Genomic DNA, 15,118 nt, shown 5'->3' with positions numbered 1-15,118 from the left:
TCTGAAAGTAACATAACTCTAAATTTGCCACCTCCATCCAGCCTGTTAGTAACTTTAAAGTAGACTACTTCAGCGAAATCAGCACTGTCCTTATGCCTGGGATGAGGCACCACGTACAGGTACCCACGTGAAATAATTTCCATCTATTTCAAGATCCATCGTACCCTCTCATTCACTCCTTGATACTTCCCTAAAGGTTATCTACAAGAGTTTTTGAGGATGTTCTGAAGAACTCTAACTAGAATGGCTCTATGTATTTATTGAGAAATAATGGATCAACAATCACTGCATTAGGAATGATTCTGTGTTGCGGTTGCATATCTGTCTTGCTTTTCATTTACTACCTGTACTGGAAACATAAACAATCTTGAGGTTAGGATTCTTTAGGATACAAATCAGGTTTTCAGAGGTGACAACACCTGCATCAAAACCTTGGCACACAGGATTTGGTATTTCAGCACTGTACTGTGAGCAACACAGAGAAGTTTCCACAGCAATATGACCAAAACTTTAGGCTAGGTAATAACAAGAGGAGAATATTCACTATTAGTGCTTAGGTAAGGGGTTAGCTTTCAGGACGATGATTTAAAAGTTTCAGTGTTCTTTGGCATTTATCAGCAGCTTCCACCAAAGCACCTTAGCTTTCAAGCTTCATACAGAGTACCTAAGAAACCCTAGTTGCTACGTAAACTCTTAATCATGCTTTCGGCTTGTCTTGTGTTCCAGGAGACATAATTACTTGAGATTCTTGGGGTTTATTTCCAATGAACCTCACTGCAATTAAAAGGTATGTGACTAATTTTAGCAGGAAGCAGGCATATATAGTTTTACCCTATAAAACTAAAGTAGATGGAGAAAAGCCCTGAAGATAACAGAGGATCTTGGATTTATATACTTCATCAGCTGCACTCTACCCACAATCAGAAAGCAGTGTAATAAAAACTGCTTCCCAAATGAAAAATGAACCATCACAATTCACTGTAACACAGACAGATACCTGAACAGTAATAAATAAAGCCTTTGTATGAATCATGAATTCCTGACTAGTTTTTGTACAGTATTCTGGCTTTAAGAGCCATAAAATACTCACTGCTGCAGTTCAGTGACAAGAGTATGTCTCCATTAAGAATTATTGAAGGCTTCAACCTCTAATAATTTTAAATAATGAAGAAACAAGTAATTAATATATATTAAAAGGCCTCACATAAATAGGCGAAACAGTGCAAAGTTTCTTATGAAGGGCCCTGTAGTCAACAGCTACACTGTGCAGTGCCTAACGCTCACAGAAAGAAGTGTTACAGTAATACCAGTGATAATTAGTTTGGGGGATGAACTCCAGTGCACACTGGGTTTCAGTTTCAGTGCACTGGAAATGCCTTGAGATTTCCAGGTAACTTTGTACTTTGGATTTCAGCTAACGTCCAGTTTTAAATCATTCTTTTGTTCTCTGTTTATACTATCATCTTCTAAGCAAGACTGATTTGCACCTAAAATAGGAGCAAATATTAGTGGTGTTGACATGTCCTCCCTTCTTAGAGCTGCTGCCTTCTCTTTCTAGCAACACCAAGAATGAACTTTCAACTACCTCAAGGCTCAGCAGTTCCTGGGGTTCCCTTTAGAGGCAGAATCACTTTAAGACCTTCATGATTCTCTTTGAAGTTGCCTCAGGCTGATGCTGTACTTGTTGCAAGCCTAACAGACATTGTTGATAAAAGCAAAATATATAAAAGATCTTTCAGAGATTTCAAGTTCTGAAATTTAACTGTTTAGGTTAGTATTAACCCTTAAATTACATGCCAATTTACAAGTGGTTACTGACTTGTAGGATTAAAGAAAGATGTGCTCCACAGCCAGTTCACCTAACCTTAGACTCTAAACTTATACTCAGCAACAGGGACCAGTGGATATGAAAAAATCAGCAAAAGGTTTGCTACAGTTCAGTTACTTTACCTGAAGCAGATTAGTTATAAGCATCACAAACTGAATTAAATGCCTAATTAGAGGAAATAAAATGCCAAAAGCTGGGATCCATATATTTTGTCACAAATTTTCAAGTACTAGCATAGTAAGTATCTCAGCACTGTGAAGAAAAAGCTTTCCTGCAGCTCAAATATACTGACAGGGAAAGTGATCCAAAGACTAAAACCAGCATTTTCAAGACCATAACACAAGTTAGCAGTTGAACCTAAAAGAGAATTCAGAGACAAGCTAGGTTCTGGTGGGTGAAGAGTCACTTTATGCAATAAAGTCACAGCCTGCACCCTTAGTTATTTAGTTCACTCATAAAATTATCATTTGTCTTCTATTGGCACTGGAGCACAAGAACTGCTAAAGCAGGTAATGATCAAAAGCAAAAAAAAAACCCTTCCTGCTATCACTCCATCACCATAATTAAACCACCAATTAGAAACATAAAAAAAAACAAACCCAGATGTGGCTTGCAATATCTTCAGCAGAGTACTTCAGAGAGAAGGATTGTAATTTTACCACTCCTGCCTTTCATCCTTCAGTTCAACTTTGTGAGAGTCTGCAGTCACACTTCTGTCATTGCTACACATACATACTGCAGTGAATTGTCAAGATGGCTCTGCATCTGGACAGCTTTACGTCCCAAAAAAGCAGTTAGAACAACTCTTGTTAGAGGCATTGAAGGAGTCTAGACAGGGAGAAGCAGAGAGAGGACATTTGTAGAGTACTGAGAGACTAACAGTCCTTTTTGTAACAGATATGCTTCTGATGAACTTGAGGACACGGCACCCAGAATTTTCCAACTTGAAGTACACATCTTGACAATGAAGTCCTGGATTTCAGGAATTCTAACACATTTTGACTTAAACAGTTGTCAGACGGTATTTAAGAGGACTGAAACATGCTTACTCGCCATACCCTATTGTTTTCTGCAGTGAAACTGCTTTTCAAGAGGTTGGAGGGAAGAGTGCACCTGTCAGAAGTGGCTCACAACACTCCATTGTGGTGGGAGATTCATTGTTTGAATTTCCATATGCTTAAAAAGTAACTGTTCTGAAGTTTTGCTTTCCTGCAGAGAGCACATCAGCCTTAACTTGCTATAAACAAATGATTACAAAGAGCCTAACACCTCAGCACTGACTGTGTTTTTAAAGACAGTTTCTTTTGGTCTAAAGAAAGTTTGATGAGGAAGACAAGCTGAAATACACAGAGGCAGGGCATTTGCTGACTGGTGCATCCATGTATGCTAGCTGCTGCGTATTGCTCTTCCAAGCTGTTCTTTCTGCCATGCTCTTTGTGTAGAGCCTATGCAGTTGCTGCAGTTTCTGGATTTTTACTCTACATGCATTCCTTGATTTCACTTTTCTCATCACCTAATTTACAAAAAGATGTCTTTGGATTTAAAGAAGAAAAACTGAAAATGAAATTAAAATGCTCAACAGATTTGTAAGATATTGCTGGCATGCACCAAAGCCTATCTAGATTTTCTTATTATTCTAATGTTCTAAAGTCCATTTTTAGCCAAATATGCTTTATGAGGATTATTAAGGATTACACAGCTCTTTCTGTGTATTAGTTAGTATTTTTCTACATATGTATCCATAAATTTAGTGTTAACTAACTGCAAAATTCAGATCTGTATCTAGGTTTTGTTTTAATTCACCCCTAAATTTCAGGATGCTCAGATTTGAAATGTACATTCAAGTGCATACCTACTTGAAATATGTAGCACGTCACTAACCATTTCCCCTTGGATTATGGGAGCTTCATTCTGCTCACCATCCTTGTCTTCCAGCTCAGAGGGCTGGCTACCCAGAGAACAACTAGCCTTACTATTAAATACTGAGGCAAAGAAGCATTAAATGCCTCAGCCTTTTTCTCATCTTTTGTCACCATGTATCCCCTGCATCCAATAAAGGATGGAGATTCTCCTTAGCCCTTCTTTTATTTCTAATGTATTTATAGAAATATTTTAATTGTCTTTTAAAGCAGTAGTGATATTAAGTTCTAGCTGGGCTTTGGCCCTTCTAATTTTCTCCCTGCATAACCTCATGACATCCTTGTAGTCCTCCTGAGCAAGTGTTTATTTGCTCCTACTTCCCCATTCTTTCAGCAGTGTCTTCACTTCAGCTTTACTTAATTTCTATTCTTCTTCCAACCTTTCATCCTCTCTTTGTTTTTAATTTCCATCAGGCTTCTTCCCTCCAGAATTTTCTGACTGTTTCTCAGACTATGTATTTTCCTGGCCATTTAAAAGCACTGTTTAAAAATCAGTGTTTCCACAGAATTTTAGTACAGTGGGGCCCTGTTCCTGGCTGGCTTCTATGGTATCAAAGTACTAATAGCCAATAACAGAATATAATTAGATCTGTCTTTACTGCAAAAGTAAGAAATTATTACTAGATTATGGAAATAAAGTATTTCTAGTGGGTAAGTTTTTATATCTCTCAACCTTTTTTTCTGTGGTGAAATTGACCCAGAAAATTGTAAGGCTGAGCTCTGAACACTGAAATTACAATCATGAATCTTTCATCATTTTGGAATAATGCTATATGTGCACCAGTAGGTTGAGTTTCACACCCATTCTGAGAGCTCTGTCCAGAGACAGGATGCCAGCAGATGGCAGATTGACCATTGCACTGGACAGTTCCCCTGTGGAAGCATTTGAGTGATTTATCTTTTTTGCTGTTGTTGTTAAATTATAGCTTTTTTCCTTAAAGAAAAACACAATGAATAATACTACATTAAAAAATAAAAGTCAGGGTGTTAATTTCTTCAGTGGGTTTTTAGCAGCTGATGTAATACACACTGATGCTGGCTAATAATGAAAAACAATAAAAGGAAATAAAAAAAAGGTTATGTTGGCTTTTGGTTTATTTTTATTAGATGCCAGGAAGTGGAGAGGAAACTTTCCTACCAATCTTCCATTAACTTAATCTGCTCAGAAATGCAGGTGTCAGGCGGTATATTCAGAATTACAAATAGGACCTTACTAGCTAACGTATCACTTAGATTGTAACCCATTTACCTATTAACCATGTACCAGATTTTGAGTTCAGTAACAAGACTGCAGATCCAGAATGATTTCACTAGTTTGCCTAGGCAGTGATCTGGATTTAAATTTCTGGCTTTGGGAATGATCTCATCCGAAAGTTTGATTCAGCTGCCAAAACTGATGCTGATATGGGGTTGGAAGAGAATATGCAGGGTGGGGGCTGCCTGGAGTGAAGCAGTTGGGATCCCTGGGCTATTTCATTACCCTATGGAAAGAAAAAATAAAGATGGTACTTTAAGGAAACCTCAAAAGGCTTTTTTGCTGAGAACTCATACACCAGTCCCGCAGCGGTGTCTGGTATGGGTTTGATGTGAGCCAAGGGAAAGGAGGAGGGAGAACGAAGAGAGAGATAACAGGGCACATGGATGGATAGAGGGGAGACAAAGAAAAAAATACTATTTTTAAGTGTTCATCCTCTGCACAGTTACTCTTCTGTACAAAATTTCTTTCCTAGAATCTGTTTTCCATCCGTTTTCAGATAAGGAATTTGTAAAGACTAGTACTGACATTTGTACAGTAACAAAAGAAATCAGAGAAGACAAAAATCCCTAAAAAGAAGTGGAATCTCTAAGAAAAATAGTAGCTAGGGTAGGTCTGATGTATTCAGAAAGTCAAACAACAAAGTTTAGGAAAGACAGGGCTTTGACAGTTGATTAAAGAAAGCTTTCCACCAGCTCAGTGGGACTTCTCTAACACCTGCCTCAGCCCCAGTCCGATCTTCAAACTAAGAGCTACTTTTCCTAAGATTCTGTTAAGGTAATGCTTATTGCCGTCTTCCAGGGGAATAAACAAATAAATAAATAGAATCATAGAATAGTTAGGGTTGGAAAGGACCTTAAGATCATCTAGTTCCAACCCCCTGCCATGGGCAGGGACACCTTGCTCTAAACCATATCACCCAAGGTCTCGTCCAACCTGGCCTTGAACACTGCCAGGGATGGAGCATTCACAACCTCCCCGGGCAACCTATTCCAGTGCCTCACCACCCTAACAGGAAAGAATTTCTTCCTTATATCCAATCTAAACTTCCCCCGTTTAAGTTTTAACCCATTACCCCTTGTCCTGTCACTACAGTCCCTAAGGAAGAGTCCATCCCCAGCATCCCTACAGGCCCCCTTCAGATACTGGAAGGCTGCTAGGAGGTCTCCACGCAGCCTTCTCTTCTCCAGGATGAACAGCCCCAACTTTCTCAGCTTATCTTCATATGGGAGGTGCTCCAGTCCCCTGATCATTCTCATGGCCCTTCTCTGGACTTGTTCCAACAGAACCATGTCCTTTTTATGTTGAGGACACCAGAACCGCACACAATACTCCAAGGGAGGTCTCACAAGAGCAGAATAAAGGGGTAGGATCACCTCCTTCGACCTGCTGGTCACGCTGCTTTTGATGCAGCCCAGGATACGTTTGGCTTTCTGGGCTGCAAGCACACACTGACGGCTCATGTTCATTTTCTCATCGATCAGCACCCCCAAGTCCTTCTCCGCAGGGCTGCTCTGAATCTTTTCTCTGCACATCCTGTAGCTGTGTCTGGGATTGCCCGGACCCAGGTGTAGGACCTTGCACTTGGCAATAAATAAATAAATAAATAAAGTGTATAATTTTCATTACATATCTTTTAAATCTAGAGCAAAATAGGTTCTCTAAGGTGAAAACAGGTAGCAGATGTGACTGTTCTGACAAGTCCCTGGTTCGGTGAAGTGTGAGTTGTTTAGACAGGCACTGTATTTCTGCACATAGTCTATTTTCTTGAGACATGAGCTTCAGAGATGCAGTGTTGCCATCATCCACATCTCTGGCACTCACTCACATCCCTGTATTGCACTGTACCAGCTGTGTTGCCATACCTATCTCAGTGTCTTGGGGTAAGCCAGAGGAGTGAAAGCAGTAACCAAGCAGGAACTGTTTACAGTTACTTCACCTCAGAAGCCAGAAAATCCTGGCGTGCCTTCAGAAGCATGTTATGCCCAGTCTGAATGCATGTATACTGAACTGCACAATGAGAGAAGATAATGTCAGTTATGCTCATTCCCATCTACTTCCAGTGAGAATTTGAATACTTGTTACAAGGTTTGAATAAAGACTATCTGAATTTAGCCTATATTTTGTCATTATAATGACAGCTGCTGTATTCTGTAACTGTGTACTCTGCCTCTGGAGTGCTCTCCTTTCTATCTTTGGATGCTTGCAGCCTCTGTGTGTACAGAGCAAGCCAAAAGAATGGGGTTTCTTCTGCTGTTTATTATAGAAACATTCTCAGGTTGTTCATAAATTCCCTCACGTAGGTAAGATAACAATGCTACTCTTAGAGTTTTATGACACCTTGGAATTAATATTTAATTGCTGCAGTGTCTCGGAAGTTTTGCCAGATGAAAATTATTTATAAGAATTACCAACTTTTTAAGTAGATTTTGAGTGTGTACATGGTTTTCGCAGGTGAGCTGGGAGAACTGATTCACCACTGAACCCAAATACCGAATGCCTGTGACCAGTGGCTATGGTTACTCTATACACATCCATTTTCTGGGGAATCACATTTGTATGTTTGTGGGAGCAGACTAGTAGCCAGGTTCTGCCCCAAATTACTGAAGATGGGACATAAAGGAATAATCAGACAGGGCTTGTGGGGTGAGAAGCTATGTGTCTGACATGGTTCATGTTTATTTTCTTGTACCAGACATAATTACTCCTGCAGGACAGATGGCATAGACTAGCCAATGTGTGGTGTTTGAGGTACCAGCATCATTCTGCCAGTGCCTCCCTTTCCTAAAACAGAACATGAGAAGCTCCTGGCTTTAAAACAAAATATTTTGCAAGAAAATACTTGCAGCCTTACCTAGTCACAGATGAATCATTGTTTTCCTAGTTATCTACACACTGAAACTGTGCCAACATTTTGGATTACAAGAAGAGCAGTGGCATGTGTCCAGATCCTCTGCTGAAATATTCTGTTAATATTGTGGGGGTAGTGAGTATTTTATACGAAGTGATCTCTTTCCCCCTTTATGGAGTTCAATTTTCCTTAAAATTCCTACAACATGTGTGGGCTGATCACTGCAATAGTTAAATGTGGCATTCTTAGGCTCTAATCTGTGCTGCTAATTAATGTAGATTTGGTGGAGCCCCACAGAGGTCTTGTCAGAGGCAGAATTTCTCAAGGACAACTCCTCTGGGAGGAATCTTCCTTTCATCTTTCCAGCTATGCCGAAGGTTGCCAGGGGCAAGCTGTCCCTTGTGTGGCACAAGCTCCATGCTCACAGTTGTACTGTTGAATGGAGAAAATGAAATGGAGCAAGAAAAAGGCTGTTAAGGAAATGCACTGGGTGAAAAGATTGTTGTGCCAACAGAAAAACCTTCCTCTCCTTCCTTCCCTGGTAAGACTTACCTCCAGTTACTCTGCCTCCAATGGAAGCATCGCACAGGTCTCTTCTAGAAGTTCTGCTTCAAAGAGAGAATCCCTGAAGTGAGCCATCAACAAATTAGCAAAACAGCATTTGCCAGGGCAGTGGCAAAGGTCCCTAAGGACATTAAACATCATTTCAACTAGACACACAAATATTTCATGGTGCTGAACATGTAAAAAGGACTGCAGGTAATAGCAACAGAATTAAAAGCAAGTTATACAATACAAACAAAAAACTGACAGTGAACTTACTCTGAAAACTTTTTCCACCCTTGCAATACCCTTCCCAAAGATGGTTCCGAGTTGGTCACCAATCCCAGCCAGCAAGAAGCCAAAGAGTGGAATCCCAAAGATGGCATACAAGATGCAGAAAACTTTGCCTCCAACAGTGCTTGGGGCCATGTTCCCATACCCTGAGGAGAAAAAAAATTGTCAGGTTCTTAGGACTTATACATGGCTTTTTTAGGAAAACTAATGGTTTAAAAAAACTGCTGCTTCTGCAGGTATACCTTTGTTCCACATGTAACTCTTATTTACAGACTTCCATGGCACGATATCATTTTCTAGGCGAGCTACCCCCTGTGATTTAGTTCTTCTTGTAGCCTCAGTTACCCACGTTTTCTACAGATTCATGTCCCATTGAAATTTGGTTTTTGTTTAACTGATCATGGTTAGTTCATAATTTACTCTGTCCCTCATAACACTGACTGGTTACTCAAATTGTATTCACACTACACATATTGCCTTTGAAGACTTTATTCAGTTCCCCTTTCGATTTGACAATAAAGATCCTAATGTTTATATTTTTGTCAGGGAAATCCCAAGCACAGATACAGGCTGGGCAGACAATGGATTGAGAGCAGCTCTGAGAAGGACTTGGGGGTGTTCATTGATAAGAAGGTCAACATGTTCCAGAAACATATGCACTCACAGCCCAGAAAGCCAGCTACATGCTGGGATGCATCAAAAGAAGCATGACTAGCCAGTTGAGGGAGGTGATCCTGCCCCTCTACTCCAGGTGAGAGCCCACCGGGAGTACTGCATTCAGCTCTGGATCCCCAGCATAAGAAGGACATGGATTTGTTGGAGCAGGTCAAGAGGAGGGGCACAAAGATGATCAGAGAGCTGGAGCACCTCTCCTGTAAGAGGCTGAGAGAATTGGGGGTGCTTGGCGTAGAAAAGAGAAGGTCCCAGGAGATCTTTGAGAAGCCTTCCAGTGCCTAAAGAGGACCTACAAGAAAGCTGGAGAGGGATTTTTCAAGAGCATGTAGTGATAAGACAAGGGTGAATGGCTTCAAACTGAAAGAGGGTAGATTTAGATTAGACATTAGGAAAAAGGGTGATGAGGCACTGGAACAGGTTGCACAGAGAAGCTGTGGCTGCCCCATTCCTGGAAGTGTTCAAGGCCAGGTTGGACGGGGCTTTGAGCAACTGGTCTAGTGGAAGGTGTCCCTGCCCATGTCAGGGGCGTTGGAACAAGATGAATTTTAAGGTCCCTTCCAACCCAAACCATTCTGATCCTATAATTCCACAACACTTTTAAATAATTTTCAACAAGGAAGTTTTTAAGCCTTTTCTCTGAACATACACTACCCACATGAATTTAACTGTCAAATCTACATAGAGCATTATGATTCCAGTAGCCATGGTATTTCTGTTAAAATGTTAGAGAGAGTAAACAGGAATTATGGAAGTAAAATTTGCACCTTTTTATTTAAGATCAGCTACCTTTATGAAAATGTTACAGAGATTTGTATTCTGATTACACATAATTATTTGAATATTAAAAATGATGGCACAATCACAAATCACTGCTGAAATAAAGTGGAAACACACTGAGAGAGATGGAGGTCTGCTTCATCTACAGCAATTCCTACTGGTCATTGGGAACTAAGGCTAGGCTCCCAGGTCCTATATCCTGTTAGGTCTGTGGCACTGGCATTGGACATATTTCTCTGTCATGGGACAGTGAAAGCATTATGCTGACACAGAGCACTGCCTCCCCACAAACCCAGAGTTGTTTTTATGGCTGTATGTGTGATCCCATATTTTTCCTAAAAGTCCAAGAAAATCCAGGCTCCACAGGCCAATGGACTGAAGTTGATCAGGTAGTCTGCCAAGTATCTAAGAGAAGCCACAACAGGGCTTTGGTGGATAAAATAAAATCATTTTCATGCCCAGGTACAATATATAGACTTTATGCAGCCTATGAAAACTTAATTCATGGAGAATTTAAAGCAAATATGGGCAGAAATCCAAGCTCTTCTCAATAAGTTATTTAAATAGCAGATGCCAATGAATATGCCTACATAAACTATGCCTACATGGTGGCATTTATTTTAATGAGTAATTTAAAAACTTGTCACTTGGGTCTATTGAGTAAACAAATATTAAGGAAGGGTTTTCTTATATTTGATTCAGAGATGTTTTCTTTCTCACTATCCACTGTTTTCATGCTACCATTAAAAATGCATGGTAATGCAGCTTAGTATATAGAGGAATAGAGGGAGGAGTATGCTCTATACAATCACTCTTTCATCCTCACTTTAACAACAAAGAAAAGCCAAAGCCAAAGGCACAGACTCCACTGTTTGAGATAATCACCACAGCAGGTCTTGTAACTGCCACAGGTTGGGTTTGGTGGGTTTTTTTGTACTTATTACCTGCATAAAGATTTTGCAGAATTCAGTCATATTCTCACACTTTACTGAAGGGTTATTTGATTGTCAGATTTTTCTATACAGTTATCAACGTGTGCATCACAGCTGTAACATGGAGAAGCACTTTATCCACCATTTAAATCAGAAGAATACTCAAAGGCAATGCAAATAAAAAGCAAAATTTGCCAGTGGTTTCCAAATAATCATATCTTTTGACCTTTAACCATGACAGCAATGAAATCAACCTTTCAATTGTATAACTTCTGTATAATTATGAGATTAACTTTATCATCAATGTTATGAGTTTATAATTTTTTTCCTTCAGACCATCTTCTGAAATCCCAGCTACTTGAACAATCTTCAGGAGAGGTGCTGGCTCACTAAGGAAAGGATAAAAACCTTAGTGTATCTAAGGCCAGCATTCAGAGAAGCTAAATATATAGGACATAATATATAGTGGGGACAGATGATAAGGTTCACTGAATAACGAACTTACTGAAATTAGTGGTTCAAGAAAAGTAAATGGATCAGTTCCATATAGCCTTTATCTAATACAGAGAAATGTTACCTTACAGGTAAATTAATCAATAATATTCAAATCCAAATTCCCAACAGCCATAGAATAGTCATTTCATTGGGTACTGGTTCTTGATCTTTCTAGTGCAAATCAAGCCCACCTGCACCTAGATCAAGAACAGATTATAAATCCTTAGCTGCAATGTTACTTGTTTTCAGTTCAGCATTGCTGTTCTACACTAGTTGTATGAACAATTTCTGATATTTACCCTGAGGCTCAACACCTTTGATACATACTAGAGGCATGCCTTCTGAGAACTGAGAGAAACAGAGTTCAGATGCTTCATTTCTTCTTTGTTATCCACCTTCCTCAAATTTAATTCATTATTCAGGTTTCAGTGTGACTATGCATTTTAAAAGATAAACAATAAACATACCTATAGTTGTGATGACTGTTCCAGCAAAGAAAAAGGCACTTCCAAGGTCCCAATGACTGCTGTTTTTAGAGGAATTTCCTATGGGACTGACTCCTGCATTATCAGCATCAATAGCATGCTGCAGAGAAAGAGACAACAAATCAGCCTTATGCATGCCTTACCATATCCTATGCAAGCTAGTATAGGCTCCAAAGGGAAATTTCAAGGACCGTGGGAACAGCTTAGATTTAAACTTTTTAATACCTGCTCAAATTACAGTAGTATCCTCTGCATACATGAGCTGAATATATGACTGAACTATAAGCTATTAAGGTGGAGCAAAGATACAATGCATAGACAAATGACAGAAGATACAAAACTATTAAGAAGAAGACTGGCACTACAAAGAGATCCATAAATATCATACTCAAAGTAATAAATGCGAAAGGAAAAATTCCCCAGTAGAACAGCTGATGTTAGATGCAGCAAGAAGGGTGGTAAATAAAAATAATGTTTGTGAAGTCAACTGAAGCCAAGAATCTTAATTCTAAGACAATTCATCATTGATTAAATTATTTATATTTTATAACTAAAGAAAAAATTAGGATATATATTCCGTTTGAAATGAAGGAATAAGATAGCTATGGAAACATCATGAAAAAACTTTACCATCAGCTAGCAATTCCCAGTTGCCACACTGGGCAGGACTGCATGTCTATAGACAGCATGGTACAGAGACCCCCAGCTAGTGCTTCAATGAAAAAAATCCAGAACAGAAGCTGTGCTAGCTATACTGCTTCCTGCGTACTGTCCTATGTCTCACACAGCACTGAATCAAACCAGGTAGACATAGCCTGCTGAATGTTTGCTTGGGGATTTCTAAAAATGAACCATACTGTACCATGGAGAAATACGCACTTGCTTTTCATTGCAGCTTCACAGTCCAAAGGAAAATACAGCTAAATACATCAGCCTCCAAAGCACAAAAATAAATCTCTCATCACCAGCTGGCACATACAGATCAGTTGCTCTAAGTTCATTCTTGAGATGCCCTTTGGTACATATTGTCTACTTACTTGTCAATTTCATGCAATCTATTGCCTGTCAGAGAGAAATTTAGACCTCACTCTGGAACAGAAGCTAAAAATGACTGCCTTTCAAAGTAAACCTCTCCTTCCAAATGTTCCCCTCTGTTTCTATTAGTTTCCATGAAACGAATGCAAAAGGAGCCAAGCTTCTCTCTGCCACTTACCATTTCCAGATCTTAGCCTTCCTCCCTTTCTCTTCCAACCTCACTTCCTGTTGCTGTTATGCTGCCAGATCTTCCCTTTCTCTCTCACTCTGATATTTGCTCCTCCTCCTAAATATTGCCACCAGTCTTTAGCCTTGATTATTTCAGTGAACTTATTGCCAAGGCTCAACAGGAGAGGTAAGTTCTGCCTTTCACACCCCTTCTTTCTTTGACTTTTTTCAACACAGAATCCTCACCTATCAATGCAAGTTTCTGCCTTTTCTCATTCCAATTCTATAACCAAAATCTTCTCTAACGAAATCTTCTCTTTTGCGTCTGAACTGTGATCTACAAATTGTCACTGTAATTTTGTATTTCACCCTTTTCTATATAGCTCATGTGCAAAATTAACCATTTTACTATTGCCCCACTTTTCATCTGTTCATCTCTACAATTTGTCTCCTGATATGCTCTTTAACTTCATATTCTTTTTGTGATTTTAGCACTGATATTTAAATACATCCATTTGACACCTCTTCTATCCCTAGCTTTCATGATACACTTGTCTCCTCATTCACTTCTTCCATCTGATGGCTCATTTATCACATTTTTTCTTTTCTTCCCTTTCCATTTTGCACTTTTTCTTACTCATTTTTTGCCTATATTTCCAATTGACTTCATTGTTATAAATATTCTTCTACTGCATTTTTTACTTAGGCCAGTTTCAGCTAATCTGCTCCCCAGTTCTCAGTTACTCATCACGTTGCCCATCAAAAAGGGATCTCAATGGGAGAACAGTGGCCTGGGTAAGAACAAAGGGCAGGTATATCTAAAGAGATAAGTACAGGACAGCCTTTTTTAACATAAATGTTGTTACATGCCAGGCTAAGCCGATTGTGAAATTACAGTATGAGCAAGCTATAGACGGGGCTGTTCGCATTCCACGTGGGCAGAAAGCCAGGGCTCCTCAGCACCTGACCATAACTGAAGAAACAGCGATATAGAGAAAGGAGGTGTTTAGCACCAAACTCTTTGAAAGGGCTTCTGTACCGGTTGCTGGCATACTGTGAGTTTCATGAAAGCAGAGATCATTTGTTTGTTTACCCAGAAGAGTGTAAATCAGCATAACAGACAGGTTGCCTGTTTAAATAGGCCATGACACACTGTCAGCTACTCGGCATGTTACTCTTGCCAAGGAATGCTGCCTGCCTTTTCTTGGAGTGTGTAAATGTCAGTGCGCTAATTACAACACTTTAATCACATTTGAGTTTACACAGTTTAGCAAGCGTGTTAGGGCCAAGCACTAACCCCTGAAGTTAAGAAGTGTCCCATTGCCTTAGGTAGCTTTGAGCTTCTCAGGCTACCTTTTCATCAAGTACAAATTCATTTTTTCTTTAAAGCTTGACTGACATAATTCATTTATATACATCCAACTATCCCAATCCTAGGTCTTAATACATAATGTTTTGCATACATCATGGAGGACAGAAAGGGAGCAGTAAGAGAGCAACCCTACAGTTAGCAGCACTTAAATATGCAGTTTCAGGTCATGGGATGAGTAAAGGATGCCTTACTAAGACCACCACAAGTCCACCTACACAGAAGTATCCTGCTAGATGAAGATTGTCAAACAAGATGACTACCAGTGGCAAGACTCTCCCTATTCACACAGACCATGAAATTTTACAACGTTTTCCCATCCATGAAACTACAGGTAGGCTTTTTTGCATGACCTGAAGATCTGCATCCTCAGGTTTTCTTGGAGTAGAGAAAGAACTAGTTTCCAGAGTGCACTCTGATGGCAAACTTTCCAAGTTTAAAACATTTCAAACTAGTAGTTTCAGGTATTTTTATAGTTGAAGTATCATCAAA

At 39.6% G+C, this 15,118-nt stretch overlaps 1 protein-coding gene across 3 annotated transcripts in view; it reads right to left on the bottom strand.

Annotated features, from left to right (window-relative positions):
- Positions 1-15,118, bottom strand: part of KCNK10 (potassium two pore domain channel subfamily K member 10) — an 82,030-nt gene that overhangs the window by 13,270 nt on the left and 53,642 nt on the right. For all 3 annotated transcript variants that reach the window (XM_061359987.1, XM_061359985.1, XM_061359986.1), the window contains 2 exons: positions 12,037-12,154; positions 8,676-8,836 (listed from right to left, as the gene is read on the bottom strand). In XM_061359987.1, the coding sequence (XP_061215971.1) occupies positions 8,676-8,836; positions 12,037-12,154 (279 nt within the window). The remainder of the gene's footprint in view (positions 1-8,675; positions 8,837-12,036; positions 12,155-15,118) is intronic.

Source organism: Neopsephotus bourkii, unplaced genomic scaffold (genome assembly GCF_033783945.1).
Source record: "Neopsephotus bourkii isolate Nb327-2 ecotype Australia unplaced genomic scaffold, CSIRO-AGI_Nbou_v1 NB_998, whole genome shotgun sequence".
In the NCBI taxonomy this organism is placed as follows: Eukaryota; Metazoa; Chordata; class Aves; order Psittaciformes; family Psittacidae; genus Neopsephotus; species Neopsephotus bourkii.
This window is presented reverse-complemented; position numbering and strand designations above follow the sequence as displayed.